The sequence below is a fragment of the Orycteropus afer genome, unplaced genomic scaffold, assembly GCF_000298275.1.
Source record: "Orycteropus afer afer isolate SDZICR_OR568_19922 unplaced genomic scaffold, OryAfe1.0 scaffold00133, whole genome shotgun sequence".
NCBI lineage: Eukaryota > Metazoa > Chordata > Mammalia > Tubulidentata > Orycteropodidae > Orycteropus > Orycteropus afer.
In genome coordinates, this window is record NW_006921720.1 from 2687627 (window position 1) to 2704758 (window position 17132).

General features: G+C 38.5%; 1 protein-coding gene across 1 annotated transcript in view; it reads left to right on the forward strand.

The window, feature by feature from the left end:
* Positions 1-17132, forward strand: part of COL19A1 (collagen type XIX alpha 1 chain) — a 537038-nt gene that overhangs the window by 496423 nt on the left and 23483 nt on the right. The window contains exons 42-45 of the mRNA XM_007945183.2: positions 3944-3988; positions 4100-4162; positions 16213-16248; positions 16377-16421. Of these exons, the coding sequence (XP_007943374.1) occupies positions 3944-3988; positions 4100-4162; positions 16213-16248; positions 16377-16421 (189 nt within the window). The remainder of the gene's footprint in view (positions 1-3943; positions 3989-4099; positions 4163-16212; positions 16249-16376; positions 16422-17132) is intronic.

The following is a 17132-nucleotide window of genomic DNA, read 5'->3' on the forward strand; positions in this document are numbered from 1 at the left end:
TCATGCTTGGTAAAGTGGAAGATCAGCAAAGAAGGGGAAGGCCCTCAACAAGATGGATTGACACAGTGGCTGCAACAATGGGCTCAGGTATAGCAAGGACCGTGGGACTCGCACATAACTGGGTAGTGTTTCATTCTGTTGTACATAGGGTAGCTATGAGTTGGAGCTGACTTGACAACACCTAACAACAATATTGCTACAACTTTCTCCCACGGAACAGCTAGTGGATTCAAACCTCCAACCTTTTGCTTAGCAGCCAAGCACTTAAATACTGTACCACCAGGGCTCCTTGTAAACCTACCATTATGGAGCAAGAGGGCTGGGAAGCAGACCATAATTGCTATGGCAGTAGGTTTCTGTAACTCCAGTTTAGATAATAAAACCACTTGTCCCTCTCCCACTTCAAGAATACGCCATTCTTCATTTTCACCTTTTTCTTATTTTTTCTTTCATTCTACTAACTAAAAAAAATAAAATAAGTTTTGTTCACCTGTGACTATACATTAATATACAAGCACAGCTTCAAAAAGCTTTTTTCTGTATTCTCATCATATTTCAAGGTTCTTGTTCCTCAAAAGGCAAAATTTTCATCCTCACTCATGTTCTAAATTCCTTTTAAAGGGCTGTATCTGTCTGTTTTCCCTTTAACTGGAAAAAAATAAATAAATAAAACACCATTGCCATCAAGCTGATTCTAACTCATAGCAACCCTAGTTTTCCCTTAGCTGGGTGTTATTAGCAGAACTTTATTGCTGCTAATGTTTCGTTGTAAACTAGCCCTTCAATCCTCTCAATCACTTTTGTTGCTCTCTGGTGTCAAATGTTTTAATCTCATCAAGGTCTTTTCAAATGAATAGGAAGTACTCCAGGAAAGGTTGAAAACGTTTCCCTGAGCCCTAGGGATCATTCTGATCTTCTTACATGATGCTCTAATTAAAGTTTTGTGGTCACGCTTTATGAGTGAGGCTGTTCATCCTCTTACTAGGTGCCTTTACAGGGTAAGTCCAGGATAACATCAAAAGAAAATCAATGGAAACCTTATGCTTGATGCACAGGAACATGAGAAAGATAAGAGCTACACCACCTAACATCACCCAGCACCTCCTAGCACCACCACCATCACCTATAGGACCAGAAGTCACTCATGTAACTGCTCAGTCTAATAACAAAATATTAAAATCCTTCCATAATCTCCACCCTTTGTACTGATCTAGATCCAGTTAAGTGTTAGTATCACTGTAAATAAAAGCAAAAGCAAAATCCTTTCTTTAGCAAGCACTTCAGAATTTTATAGACAGTATTCTTGAAAGCAGCCCAGGTGACACAATGGTTAAGTGTTCACTGCTAACCAAAAGGCGGGCAGTTTGAACCGATCAGCTGCTCCAAGAGAGAAAGATGTGGCAGTCAGCTTTCTTAAGAATTACAGGCTAGGAAACCCTATGAGGTAGTTCTACTGTGTCCAATAGAGTCATTATTAGTTGGAATCTATGGCAATGGATTTGGTTGTTATGTTTTCATTCTTCATGAAAGTAAGCTATCCAGTTATTCCCATTCCTCCTGACCCTTTTCATTGTAATTGCGAACAATGTATTTGGAACTCTGTTTTGGAATGTCTGCAGAGTCCATTTAACAACCTGGCCCCATTATTGTCATACCCTGGTTTTGTCTCTATGTGGTATGAAGCTTAATTCTACATTCTATTCACCTAGATGGGTGTACCTATAAATTACCTTTGCCTATCACCCTAAATTAAGTCTACTTTCAAAGAAAAAATATTGACCACCATTGTTGTTATGTGCCGTCAAGTCAGATCCAACTCATAGTGACCCCTCCTTGGGTTTCCGAGGCAGTATCACTACGGAAGTAGATTGCCCCATCTTCCTTCCGAGGACTTACTGGTGGATTTGAACCACCAGCTCTCTGGTTAGCAGTCAAGTGTCTTAGGCACTACGCTACCAGAGCTCCTATTGGCCACCATTAGAGGAATTTAAAAGATGTGCTATAGCCTTAAAAGGCAATCAAAATGAGAAATTCCAAAGATACTTTTAAAGGATACAACATGGTAAGCATAAGGACCTAACATGCCACTTACTTGGATGTCTAAAATCTGATGTTTACTTTTAAGTTTTGTTTTGTTTTGTTTTCCAGCTTTATGCTTTAGTTTATAAAACAAAATAACAACTCCTTTCCCCAGTTACTAACACCCAAGTTGTTTCAAATTCTGAAAAGAGAAGTCCAAAATACCATGCAGTAGAATTTCTAATGACAACTTTTATAGTATTTTCCTGCAAAAAAGTCAGGATAATCCCAACATCCCTTCTTCACGCTCTAAACTATACAAATTATGTTTTTAACTATATTCTTGGACAAGATCTGGTTCTAAACAGAGTATGTTATGACTCCTTCAAAAGCAAATTCTATATCTCATAATTAAGATTGACAATTACAGAAATATGCAACTATATAATTTTAAAATGTGTTTTTTATTTTTTATAACTGAACTTTATTGTGGAACAGAATATAAAATAGTTAAAAGGATACTATTCTGGTTGATCCAGGGATGAGGCCCGCCCATCAGACACATCATAGTCACTGTTACGGTAGGCACTCCTGCTCTTGCTAAACCATTCTATCCCTTTCCAGCATATTCAGGCTATCAAGGATTTCACTAGGGTTTCTTTCATCTTTCTCCCACGACAGCATATGTATACATAGGAAGAAGCTTTTGTTAAGTGTTGACCTTGAGTGAGGCCTGTGGGCAACTTGTTCTCCCAGGTTCTCTGAGGCTCTGTTGGTACCACCCGATCTCTGGCATTCTGCTGCCTGCCACCAATATGCCTGTGATCCCCATCATCTCAGGTCACAAGGCCCGAGCACTCCAAAACCCCCGTTCCCCATCCAAGACCCTTCTGGACATTGCTCATCTCAGTTCTAGCATATCCCCTAACTCGGACCCAGAAGAAATTTGGGAACCCGCAGAGTTTGTGCAGTTCCAGGAATGCTAAGGCCTGTGTCTGCCTAGACTCCACACTCTCCGTATCTGTACCTATAAGGCAGTCTCCTTTCAGAATTCTAAACAGCAAGTGGGAAATGTCTCTCATTTTCAGATTCCCCTTTCTGGAGTTTTTATGGTTTCTGCCCATGCCTACAGCATCACCTGGCCTACCTTTACCAACCACATTAGGTCAAAGGAATGGAAAGTGGCTCCCCCTCAGAGACCCAGGCAGCCTCTTAAGCCTGGTCTGGATACTATGGCATTTCTCCACTTCCTGTTTCTGTTCAGCCATCATCCGCTACAGCCCCCACCCTGGGTTCTCTCTGATCCAGGATCTCTCTATGGTCAGTCTTTCACTTTATGACCTCTTGAAACAAACCAATCTTTTTGTCTCCCTCTCAACAAAACACTGTTTTTCAATCAGATGTACTTGCATGAATTTACAAATCTTCTTGTGAAACTCAAAGCCAAGCACAGACTTCTTTGTCCCTCTGTGTCCTTGCTACTCTTGAAGTAAAGAAGAGCTGCCAGGCAAATAGATATAAGTGGAATTTCCCATATTGAGAAATTTTCAAAAATATTATCCTTTCTTTTTTACTTGCCCTCATACACACATAAAGAGCTCTGGTGGCATAGTGCCTAAGGCATTTGACTGCTAACCAGAAGGCTGGAGGTTCAAACCCACCAGCAATCTACTCCACAGTGATACTGCCTTGGAAACCCAAAAAGGAGTCGCTATGAGTCAGATCTGACTCGACAGCAGTAAGTTTGATTTTTGTTTTTATATACACATGTGTACATTCCCACAGACTTTTCTGTTAGGAATGCCATTTTAGTTCAGAGACCCACAGCCCTGACAGTACATTCAATTCTTAGGTGGGGAGGGGAAGCACTTAGTATCATTCAGTAATTTGACTCATAATATTTCTCTTTGATTTTCTTCAACAGGGAAAGCCTGGTGCTCCAGGCCCTCCAGGAGTTCCAGGAGAACCAGTGAGTTGCCTCTTAACAGTTTGCTTTCTTAAAAGTTCTTAATGCTTGCACTGACAAGTAGTTCTAAAGCATTTCATGCAAATTGACTTTTGTCTGTGAACATGTTTCTAGGGTGAAAGAGGACCTATTGGAGACATAGGTTTCCCTGGACCAGAAGGGCCCTCAGGAAAACCAGTAAGTACTTCTTAGCCGTTGACATTTGCCAATTTGAGAAACACTCTGACCATTACTTCTTTGCCTATCTCCTCAGAAAATCAGAGCTTTGACTAAGTAGTTTCCAGGGAACAGATTCTACAAATGGCTACTTCAGTTCTCACTAGGTGTCCTAGCTCCTTATGAAGTATATTTATGTCTGAAACAATGTTGAAAAGGGTGAAATTTTTGTTTGAATACCAGAAAGTTAGACTCATTATTATTTTTTAATATAAAACATTACTTGCTTAATAAGCCACAACTCGTGTGGCAACAAAACAGGGAAATGTATAATTTTTGTTAAGTGTTTTGACCACAAAGGTCTGGGGAATCCCAGCGTGGGAATCATTAACAGTGATTTTTCCTGGGTTCTCCAAGGGGCAGTGCTGTACATAATTCACTTTTTTTACTTTTCAACTTAAGTATATATGTTTATTGTTGTTGTTTTTGTGGTAAAATATATGCAATAAAGTGCTTGCCATTTTAACAATGGTTAAGTGTACAATTCAGTGATGTTAATTACATTCATCATGATGTGCAGCCATCAGTACTGTCCATGTTCAAATGTTTTCCTTTACCCTACACAGAAACTCAGTGTCCCTTAAGCATTAACTCCCCATTTTCCTCTTCCTCCTAGCTTCTGGTAATCAATAGTGCCATTAATAAACTTTTGTCTCTATATATTTGGCTACTCTAGATATTTCATGACAGTGGGATCATACAGTATCTGTCCTTTTTATTTTATTCTGAGCATTTTATTGTTTGTGTGAAAGTTTACAGAGCAGATTAGTTTTTCATTCAACAATTTATACACATTTTGTTTCTTGACAATAGTTGCAATCCCACATTTTAACAGGTATCTTCCCACTTCCTCCTTGGATTCCCCATTTCCATTTGTCCTTTCCTGCCGCTGTCTGCCTTCCGACCTTTCTGTTTTGGGAAAATACTGCTTTTGTGCTTTCATATGGTTCATTGTTCTGGGGAGTATTGTTCACTTTATATGCCTATTATTTGGCTAAAAGTTGATCCCCTGTGATGGGTTCATTTCCAGGTTTGAAGTGTGGCTAAGGGCCATAGTCTCAGGGATTCCATCAGTCTCTATCAGACCTGTAAGTCTGGTCTTTTTTATGATTTTGAATTTTTTTCTATATTTTCACCCACTCTGTCCAAGACCTTCTACGGCAGTCCCAACCAAAGCAGTCAGTAGTATTATCTGGGTACCATCTAATTCTTCTGGTCTCAGGCTACTTAGTAGAAGCTGTGGTTTGTATGGTTCATTAGTCCTATGAACAAATTGTTTCCTTGAATCTTTTATTTTATTTTATTTTTGCTCTTCTTTGCTCCAGACGGGGAGAAAGCAATAGTTGTATCTTAGATAGCTGCTCATAAGTTTTTAAGACTTCAGTTGCTACTCACAAAAGTAGGATGTAGAACATTTTCTTTGTGGACTACGTTATGCCAATTGACCTAAATGTTCTTTAAGACTATGGTCCTAAGCCCCTAAGTTCAGTGACTCACTCCCTTAAGGTGTTTGACTAAGAAGTTTTCATAACTTTGCCCGATACGGTGTACTATATATATGAATACATTTGCAGGACCTGTATATACTTATGTTGAAATATCCTCAGCCAGATCTACATATACTCATAGGTGCACTGCTTTACATCCTTCACATCTGTTCAGCTTTCCTGTCTACCTATGTATCCACTTATAAATTACTGTTTGTTATTACTGTTATTGCAGCACTGTGCTATAATAATCCTTACCATCATTGCCTTTTCTCTTGTATACCTCCCAGTGTCTTTCTTTGCTTTTGTCCTGTTGTACTAACCTTCCCCCAATTGTATATTGCCTTTCCATTCACCCAAGTTGGAGCCCTGCTGGCACAATGGTTAAAGCGCTCAGCTGCAAACCAAAAGTCAGTGGTTTGAAACTACCACCTGATCTGTGGGAGGAAGATGGAGCAGTCTGCTTCCATAAAGATTTACAGTCTTGGCAACCATATGAGGCAGTTCTACTTTGCCTTATAGGGTCACTATGAGTCAAAACCAACTCAATAGCAGTTGGTTTCATTGTTTTGTTTTGTTTATCTGGTCACCCAGATTAATATTAGGAGCTCTGGTAGCATAGTGGCTAAAGCACTTGACTGCTAACCAGAAGGCTGGCGGTTCAAACCCACCAGCCACTCCTCGGAAGGAAGGTTGGGCAATCCTACTTCCATAGTGATACTGCCTCGGAAACCCAAGGAGGGGTCGCTATGAGTCGGGGCGACTCGACGGCACATAACAACAACAACAACAAGCTCTTTAATTGGTAAATTTCCCTCTCTCCCCCTCCCATCCCTGGTAGCCATCAAAGAATATTTCTTTCTGTGTGTAAACCTTTTATTGACTTTCTATAATAGTCCCTCTCACTACCATTGAGTTGATTCTGACTTATAGCAATGCCCATTTGGATTTCCAAGGTTGTAAATCTTCATGTAAGCAGAGTGCCACATCTTTCTTCTGCAGAGTGCCTTGTGGGTTCAAACTACTGACTTTTTGGTTAGCAAGCAAATCCCTTAAACACTACATCACCAGCACTCCTTTTATAATACTAGTATCATATAATATTTGTTTTTTTTGTGATTGACTTATATCACTCAGCATTATGCCCTCTAGGTTCATTCATGTTTTGAGATGTTTTGTGGATTCATCATTATTCTCTAACATTGCATAGTATTCCACTGTATGTATGTGCCATACTTTGTTTATTCATTCATCCATTGGTGCACACTTAGGTTATTTCTGTCTTTTTGCTATTGTGAATAATGCTGAGATGAATATGGCTGTGCATATATCTATTTATGTCATGGCTTTTATTGCTCTAGGATAGGTACCTCATACTGAGATTGCTGAATCATATAGTATATCTATTTCTAACTTTTTAAGGAAGTGTCACACCATTTTCCACAATGGTTGTACCATTTTACAATCCCACCAGCTATGTGTGAGTTCCAATATCTCCATACCTCCATCAGCATTTACTGTTTTCTGATTTTTGGATCACTGCTATTATTGCTGGGGTGAGATGATATATCATTGTTGTTTTGATTTACATATCTCTAATGACTAATGATTGTGAGCATTTCTTCATGTATTTGTTGGCTTCCTGAATATCTTCTTTGATAAAGTGTCTGTTCATATCCTTTGCCCATTTTTTAATTGGATTGTTTATCTTTTTATTGTTAATACATTGAAGTTTTCTATAAATTTTAGAGATTAGTCCCTTGTCTGACATGTTGTTGCCAAAATTTTTTTCCCAGTCTGTCAGTTCTCTCTTTACTCTCTTGATGTCTTTTGACATACATAATAGTTTAATTTGTAGGAAGTCCCAGTGGTTTAGTTTCTCTTCTGTTTGTGCATTTTTTTAGTTATGTTTAATAGACTATTATGCCATAATTTTTTTAATTTTGTCCCTATTTTTTCTTTGATGATCTTTATAGTTTTAGGTTTTACAGTTAGGTCTTTGATTCATCTTGAGTTAGTTTTTGTATCTGATGTGAGGATAAAAGTGGTTACTCTGTAATTATTGTTACCTCTCTAAATTAAAAATAGTCTCTCCTATCTTGATATCGTCTTGAGTTTTCTCTCCATTTGGAAGTTCTGTTAACCAAACCAAAACCAAACTCAATGCTGTCTAATCAAATCCAACTCATAGCAACCCCTCCTTGGGTTTCTGAGGCAGTATGTCTACGGAAGTAGATTGCCCTTCCGAGGAGTGGCTGTTGGGTTTGAACCACCAGCCTTCTGGTTAGCAGTCAAATGCCTTCTGTTACTACACCACTAATCCAGTTTTTGCTTTGTTGTCATTTACAGATTGACATTTCTGGTTCCCTATTTACAGTCTTATAATTTTATTTTGTTTTTTAAAAGTTTTATCTGGGTTGGTTTTCAGGTGATGTTGTCATGTATCTTAATCTTCACTTGTTGATTTTCTGTCCAAAGGACTCCCTTTAGCATTACTTATAAGATTGGTTTGGTATTTACAAATTCCCTTAATTTCTGTTTATCTGGAAATGTCTTAATTTCACCATCATATTTGAGGGATAATTTTGCTAGATATATAATTCTTGATTGGCAATTTTTTTCTTTCAGAGTTTTATATGTATCATCCCATTGCCTTCTTGCCTGCATGGTTTGTGCCAAGAAATCAGAGCTCAAGATTCTTTCTTTGTCTTTGGTTTTGGAAAGTTTGATTATTATATGTTTTGGTGACTTTCTTTTGAGTTCTGTCTATCCCATTTGGGGTAAATTGAGCTTCTTGAATGGATAGCTTCTCTTCTGTCATCATATTAGAGAACTTTTCAGCCAACAAATCTTTGACAATTTTCTCTGTGCTTCCCCACACCTCTGTCTCTTCCTGTTCTGGATTCCAATCACTTGTAAATTATTTCTCTTGACAGTGTCCCACATAATTCTTAGGCTTTCCTCATTTTTCATTATTCCTTTTTCTGTTTCTCCTCTAACATATTGGTTTCAAGGGATTTTTCCTTTATTTCCCTGGTCCTGTCTTCCATGGATTCAGTTCTACTCCTTTATTTCTAATGCATTGTCTATTTCTGAAGTTTTAGTGTTAATCTTTTGGATTCTATTTTCTGTTTTCGTATGTTTTCCAATTGTCTATTTTTCCAATTGATTTTCTCAATTTGATGTTGTATTGTTGTCCTGAATTATTCAGGTGGGTTTTCCTTGATTTTCTTGACTTTATCTGTGTTTTCCTTGATTTCTTTCTTAATTTGTTGAGAGGTCCTAAATATAATTCTTAGTTTCTTATCAGGTAGTTGTATTAACATTTAACATTTCCTCCTCAGGGAGGTTTTCTGCATTTTGGTCACTTGCTTGAGCCATGTCCTGTTTCTTTGTATGATTTGAAGTTGTCTGTTTTCCCCAAAACAATGTTATTTTATTGTATTTATTTGTTGATTGTATGTTGGTTTCTTTGCCCTAATATTTTGTTTTGTTTTGATGTATCCAGGTGGTCAGGGTAGGTGTACTACTTTGGTTGCTAATTTGGCAGCACTGGGACCTCACTTTCTGTCTCTGGAGTGGTGCATGTGGCATGTGATCCCAGAAGTGCATGCCACTGGTGATAACAGATGAACCTGAGGCACACAGAGAAAGCAGGCCAGGCAAACCATCAGGCAAGGGGTGGGTGACAAGTGGGATATCACCAGTCACCATGATGGTGGGGATAGTGGAGATCCACACCTCTGGTCACTGCAAGGTTTGTGTGTCGGGGGTTGGGGAGAGCACACTCCTGTGGGTCCCTGGTCACCAGCATGGGCATCAGTATACTCATGGGCAACTGTAGCCAGTTCTCTGGTTTCTGCCCTGGTTCAATGCAAGGGAGATGCCATCCAGAGTCCAGTATCTACAGCTGCCACCCCATAGACCTTCCCCTCCCTGTGGATCCCTAACCCAAATGACCAGAGACTACTGCTGGTGAGTAATTCTATCCTGTTTATTGGCTCCATTCTTGCTCTGTTGTTGCCTGAGTCTAGAGTTCTTGCCCAATTTCCTTCCTTAAATTTATTTCCTGTTCTGTTCACCTTGCTTCAGTACATATCTCTTTTTATTGGGGATTCTGTGAAATTTACTTCTTGTGCTCTACCCAGGAATTCTGTTTGCATTGTCTCCAAATGGCCACATTGTACCAGGCAAATTTCATTCAGTTTCTTCTTCCAATCAGTGTTTGATCTAGTCATTTATCCTTTCATTTAATGCTCAGTGCTCCAGGATTATCATAGGTATCTGTTTCACTTGATTTTGGGGTCTTTGTTGTAGAGGGACAGCATGGTGTCTGACTAGGTCACCATCTTAGCTCCTCCTCCTAGACTCATTATTTTTTAAGTCTAGCATGCTCAGTGGAGTTAAAAAACAAAAGGGCCTGTCACATCCTAAAATATAAAGAAGGCAAAGGCTCATATGCATAACACCTATATGTTAAACCAAAGACTAAAGTATAAGCTCTTTTTTCAGATTCCTCCTCTCTCTCTGGGCCTTGTGTTTATACTTTCATAAATCACTGCTGTCAAATATATCATCCCCTGTGTCCTAAAGGAGCTCTTGGTTACTGATATATAGTATCGATGTGACACTTTAACAATCATTCCTACTAATTGGATTCAGCATATATTCATCTAGTCCCTGTTATTTGCCAAGGATGTGCTAAGCCCTGAGGAAAAAGATATAAAGATGAATAAGATGTACCTCTCTACTCTCAGGTTCATTCTTTATGTAAGATCACTGCTCCTTTGCTTATTTTCTGTGTCATGTATGGGAAGAGGGGATTGTTAGATAAGTAGAGGACTGAAGATGAACAAGCAGTACAGCATTCATGAGGTTGATTCAGTACCTCTGTGAAACTAGGGTTGGTGCATTCCCTGGCCACCATCTGCCCAGAGGAGGCAATAATGAAAAGTGGAAAGTATATGGAGTTTAGAGTGAGGATAATCTGGGTTTGAATTCTGACTCAAATAGTTTCTGTGAAGCTTAAGTGACATGATATACAAAAAGTACTCACAGTGCTAGACCATAGGAGGTGCTCAATAAATATTGGTTTCATTCCCTGCCTCCCCTTCTTACCTCCTGTTACTACTTCACCATCCCCAAACCCTATAAACCATCTCATAAATGCTTACATTTGGGTCCCCAGAAGAATTATGCAAAAATCAAGTTATTTATTCAACAAATGTTTCCTGAGCACCTACTACATGCCAAGTACTGTTCTGAGTGCTAGAACTTCATGGAGTTTGCATTTTAATATAGTGATACAGACAACAAACTAACAGATAAATATATACACATGCACACACATTTCAAAAAGAAAAAAACCTCAACAGCATGAAGAGCTAGAATACCATTTAAATAAGATGGTTAAACAAGATCTGCTATTTGAACAGACACCTGATATAAGTGAGAGCCTAAGCCATGAGGAAGTATGGGTGGAGATTTTTTTTCAGGAAAAAGAAATAGCTAGTAGAGGAATGAGCCTAGTGTGTTGAGAAAACAGCAAAAAGCATGAAGTCAAGAATGAATGAATGAAAGAAGAAGAGCAGTGAAAGATACTGAGGGAGAGATAGGCAGCTGGTAGGCCACAAGGGCTTTCCAAGTCATAGAAAGAAGTTTTGATTTAATTTGAAGTGTGATGGAAACCCTATGGAGCATTTGTAGCAGAGGAAGAAAAATAATCAAAGTATATTTTTAATGATCACTCTGACTGTTGTGTGGAGAAGAGACTGTAGGGAGTAGGGTGGAGGCAGAGAGAACAGTGAAGAAATACTGCTTTAATCCCCATGAGAAACAATGACAGTGAGAACAGAAAGGTACGAGGAGTAGAGGAATTTAGGATATATGCTGAAAGTGGAGCCAATAGGATTTGCTGATTGGCTAGATGTGGCATGTGAGAGACAGAGCAAAATGAAAGTTACGCTTTTGGGGCCTGAACAACATGTGAGAGTAGTGCTGTGAGATGTAAAGAGTCAAAATAGGTAAGTCTGGGAGGAAAAGCCAAGAGTTCTCCATGTTGGACATGTTACTATTGAAGCATCTAGTAGACACCCAAGTGGAAATGTCAAGTATACAGAGGATATATACATCTGGAATTCAGGGAGAGAGCAGGGCAGAGGACTATTTTGGCTGTTTAAATGGAGTCCCTGGGTGACACAAAATGGGTAAGTACTTGGCTAGTAACTGAAAGATTGGCAGTTCAAATCCACCCAGATACACCTTGGAAGAAAGCCCTGGAGATCTATTTGCTAAAGATCACAGCTACTGAAAACTCTATGGAACACATTTCTGCTCTGAAACATGTGGGGTTGCCATGGGTCAGAATTAACTCAATAGCAACTGACTGTTTTTCCAGGAAAAAAATAAATGGAGTCACTGTGGATATGGGAGAGAAGGTATTACTTCCACTGTTAGGAAAAGGATCAGCAAAGATTGAGAAGGAGTACCAATGAGATGTGAAGAAAACAAGGAGAATGGGGTTTTGGAGAAGTCAAAAGAAGAAAGTATTTATAGAAGAAGGAGTCGTAAACATACACATAAGTTTCATGAGGTCTAATAGTTCTCCAGTGGATTTATAAATTTGGAGGTTATTGGTGGGAGAGATGACCACCTGTTAGTATCCTGATAAGAATGATCCATTTGAAAGGGGGAAATTTGATGATACAAGGGAATGAAGATAATTTTGAGTAGGGGATGAGGACATAGATATTCCACTTATAAGTGGAAATTTGTCTTATCTAGGAACAGTGGCAGGTCATCATTTTTAACAGGAGGGAGGCAGCTAGAAGTTGGAGTACAGATGCACACAGGTTAGCAGTCTTGCAGAGGGAAGGTGAGGGGATTCTGACTGTAATTTTTTTCTCAGTGAAAGAAGAATTGAGGTTGTCAGTTGGGTGTAAGGAGTGAATGGATGGTGCTGAATGTGTGAAGAGAGTGGAAAATGTGTGAAAGAGTACTTTTGGAAAGAAGGAAAGGGAGTCAACTTGGGAAATAATAGAAGTATGACTGGGTAAAAGCAAGGGACTACTTCAGTCTGCGTCATACATTTAGATTGGAGCAAGTGATCAAGATTCCCTATTTTCCTTCAGCCCCAGTCAGCTGCTCAGATGCAGAAAGTTTTACCTGGGATTGGGGTTCTGCCAAAACGGTGAGATGAGGGGTGAGAAAAGCAAATACCCTACAAATGGAATTAGTAACACCTTCAGATACAAAGGAGAGCATGCATGATAGTCTTTGATGAATCACAAGACACAGAAAAAAGGTTATTGGGTTATTTCTTATATTGTTACCAAAGCCATGAATTACAGTTTTACACTAGATTTATCTTCTTTTATTCAAGTGACACAGGTGTTTCTTTCAAATCCTCTCCCTAATCAGTTTTATCTTTGTTGCTTGTGCTCCTGGATGTAATAAATTCTTTGAACCATACATTTCAGGTAACATGTTCTTAGTTAAAGTACTCTAGGTAATTCCCAGGATGCTTCAGAGAGGCTTGGGGACTTTGGTTGGGTTATCAACTGTGACAGATTTTAGTGTAATTTACAGCAGTGAAAACATGAGGTCATCTGCAGTACCATCCTCATAGAATTCATTTCAGCACAATAAAAGTCTCCCAGGCTTTTCAGAGGAGCATGTCCATACACTTGCCTGCTAGCGAAGAAATCATTTTCCTCACCTTGATCTCCCTCTTCAAATCAAATCTCAAAAACACATCTGCTGTTGGACTCTGGGTATTTGATTTGACCCCAAGTGTTTTTCCTTCTTACATCTCCCAGCCAATAGTTCTTCCAGTCTTATAAATCTCTTAAGCAGAATTGGACTTTATTACCACCTCCAAAACAGCCTTGTAAACTTCAGGAAAATACCAGTTTTCTAATAAAAAAATCACTATTTGATGTCTCAAAAACCATGATTACAGATTTCTTGCTTTCCTTTGGTGTTTACCAACTGAAAAAAATAGCAATCATTCTCCACCTGACAGTTTATTTCATAATAGGATCATAATCTGGCCATATAATGAAATTTTCCCAGAATCAACTGAGACCATTTACAGAGAATGTTCTTTGTGCCAGAAAACTTATTAGAAGGTAAAAGTAAATGTCATATACCAGCCACTCGTGTCATGGAGCACTTCATTATTTTTCGGAATAAACCTAATAGAAGAGTAAGTATGGAAACAATATATGTTTACTGTTTACGGTGAGCTATGCATTTTGTGTGCTCTGGTGGCGCAGTGGGTAAAGCATTTGGCTGCTAACCAGAAAGTAGGCTAGTTAGAAGGTAGGCTTTTCAAACCCACCAGCTGCTCAATGAATTGACTCAATGGCAGTGGGTTATGCATTTTACATGTTATTTCATTTAATTCTTAGCTTTGAGTTCATTGTTATTCTCCTCACTTATAAGTGAAGAAGCTGATGTTATTGAAATTAGGTAAATTGAGCAAGTTCAATGGAACTGTTGTTGTTAAGTGCCATCAAGTCAGTTCTGACTCATAGCAACCCTACATACAATAGAAAGAAACACTGCCCGGTCCTGCACCATCTTCACAGTCACTGCTACATTTGAGCTCATCATTGCAGTCACTGTGTCAATCCATCGCATTAAGGTTCTTCCTCTTTTTTGTTTACCCTCTACTTTACCAAGCATGCTGTCTTTCTCCAGGAACTGGTCATCCCTGATAACATGTCCAAAGTACATGAGACAAAGTTTCACTATCCTTGCTTCTAAAGAGCATGCAGGCTGTATTTTTTCTAAGACAGATTTGTTCATTCTTCTGGCAGTTCATAGTATATTTAATATTCTTCACCAGCACAATAATTCAAAGGAATCAATTCTTTTTCAATCTTCCTTATTCATTTTGTGTGCATATGAGGCAACTGAAAGTACCATGGCTTGGGCCAGGTGCACTTCAGACCTCAAAGTGACATCTTTGCTCTTCAGTACTTTACAGAGGTCTTTTGCCGCAGATTGGTCCAATGCAATTTGTTGTGTGATTTTTTTACTTATGCTTCCATAGGCATTAATTGTGGATCCAAGTAAAATGAAATTCTTGACAATTTCAGTGTTTTCTCTATTTATCATGATGTTGTTTATTGGTCCAGTTGTGAATGGTTTCTTTTCTTTATGTTGAGATATAATTCATGCTGAAGACTGTAGCTTTTGATCTTCATAAGTAAGAGCTTCAAGTTCTCTTCACTTTCAGCAAGCAGGGTTGTATCATCTGCATATTACAGGTTGTTAATTGAGTCTTCTTCCAGTCTCAGTGCTGCATTCCTCTTCATATAGTCCAGTTTCTCAAATTACATGCTCAGCATACAGATTGAATAGTGGTGAAAGGATACAACCCTGACACACACCTTTCCTGATTTTAAATGCTGTTATTCCCTTGTCTGTTTGAATGTCTGTCTCTTGATCTATGTGCATGTTCTGCGTGAACACAATTAGGAGTTCTGGAATTCCCATTCTTCTCAGTGTTATCCATAATTTGTTGTGATCCACACAATCAAATGCTTTACATAGTCAATAAAACACAAAATCTTTCTGGTATTTCTGTGCTTTCAGCCAACATCCATCTGACATCAACAATGATATCCCTCATTTCCTGTCCTCTTCTGAATCCAGTTTGAATTTTTGGATTTCCCTGTCAATGTACTACTACAATTGTTTTTGAAATATCTTCAGCAAAATTTTCCTTGCATGTGAATTAATGATATTGTTCAATAACTTCTGCATTCTGTTGGATGACCTTTCCTTAGAAATGGCACAAATATGGATATCTTCTAGTCATTTGGCCAGGTAGCTAGCTTCTAATTTTCTTGGCACAGATGAGTGAGCACTTCCAGCATTGCATTCATTTCTTGAAACATCTCAATGAGTATTCTCTCAGTTCCTGGAGTCTTGTTTTTCACTAATGCCTTCAGTGCACCTCGGACTTTTTCCTTCACTATCATTGGTTCTTAATCATGTGCTACCTCCCTAAATGGTTGAAATTGATCAATTGTTTTTGGTATAGTTACTGTATGTTTTCCTTCCATCTTCTTTTGATATTTCCCATGTCATTCAATATTTTACCCATAGAATCCTTCAGTATTGCAACTCAAGGCTTGAATTTTTTCTTTAATTCTTTTAGCTTGAGAAATGCTGAGTGTGTTCTTTTCTTTTGGTTTTCTAGCCCAGGGTGTTTGCATAGTTCATTATAATACTTTACTTTGTCTTCTCAAGCTGTCCTTTGAAATCTTCGGTTTAGCTCTGTGATGTCATCATTTCTTCCACTTGCTTTAGCTAATAAATGACAAAACCAGGATTTGAACTCAGAGCTCTCTGATTCTAATCAATATTTATTTCCATTTCACCATATTGCCTTACCAAGACATCAATAGAAATATGATTAAGAAAGTGTCTTTGAAACTTTACTCTTTTGTTGTGTTTAACTGTGCCTGTTAATGCTGAATTAGAAATAATAATCTTTGTTTTTCTTTAAAGGGAATGAATGGAAAAGATGGATTGCCAGGTGCTCAGGTATGGAAAAAGGCATTTAAAATAAAAATTCAATAATGCATCCAGAATATATGTCAACATTTAGATCAATTGATTGCTAAAGAATCTGGCCAAGCAGTGATTTTTAGTGTTGATGATCTATTTTTCAGGGCATCATGGGGAAGCCTGGAGATAGAGGCCCCAAAGGAGAACGCGTATGTATATTATTATTGTGATCATTATTTAAGTCTGTCTTTTACCACTGTCCTGTTATACAAATTGTGTATGGAGACCCCCTACAAATCTCCCAATATGAAAAGGCTAAGGCATACGTGAGACAAAAGCTCTGCTAAGCACAAAATAATGTCAATTATTAAAGAACCAGAATAGAACTGTAGAGCAAGCACACCTACATAGCTGTTCTTTTTACACAGCTGAGTCTAGTTTGCTGTTACCCATTTGAAAGCTTTTATCATCCCCTGTCTCAAACACATATCCCTACTATAACAGTCATCTCTGTTCTTTTCACCTGAAGCAGGATGTCTCAATCCTGGCACTATGAACATTCTGTATCAGATAATGCATTGTTGTGGGGAATTCTGTGCATCGTAGGATGTTTAGCATCCTCCCTGGTCTCTACCTACTAGATGCCAGAAACACTACTCTTGCCCCACCTGTTGTAACAACCAAAGTGTCCCCAGACATTACCAAATGCCTCACAGGCAGCAAAGTTCTCTTAGTTAAGAACCACTCACTTAGAGAATTACCAGGTTGGGTAAGAGATATAAAAGGGGATAAATAAATGCAAAAAGGAACAGAATGCATTGTCATATTATTAGTAATACCAAATATGTCATATGATTTTATCTGAATTGTTTTGGTTACTGATATCATCATTGAAACTTTGCAATAGTTAGTAAGTAATT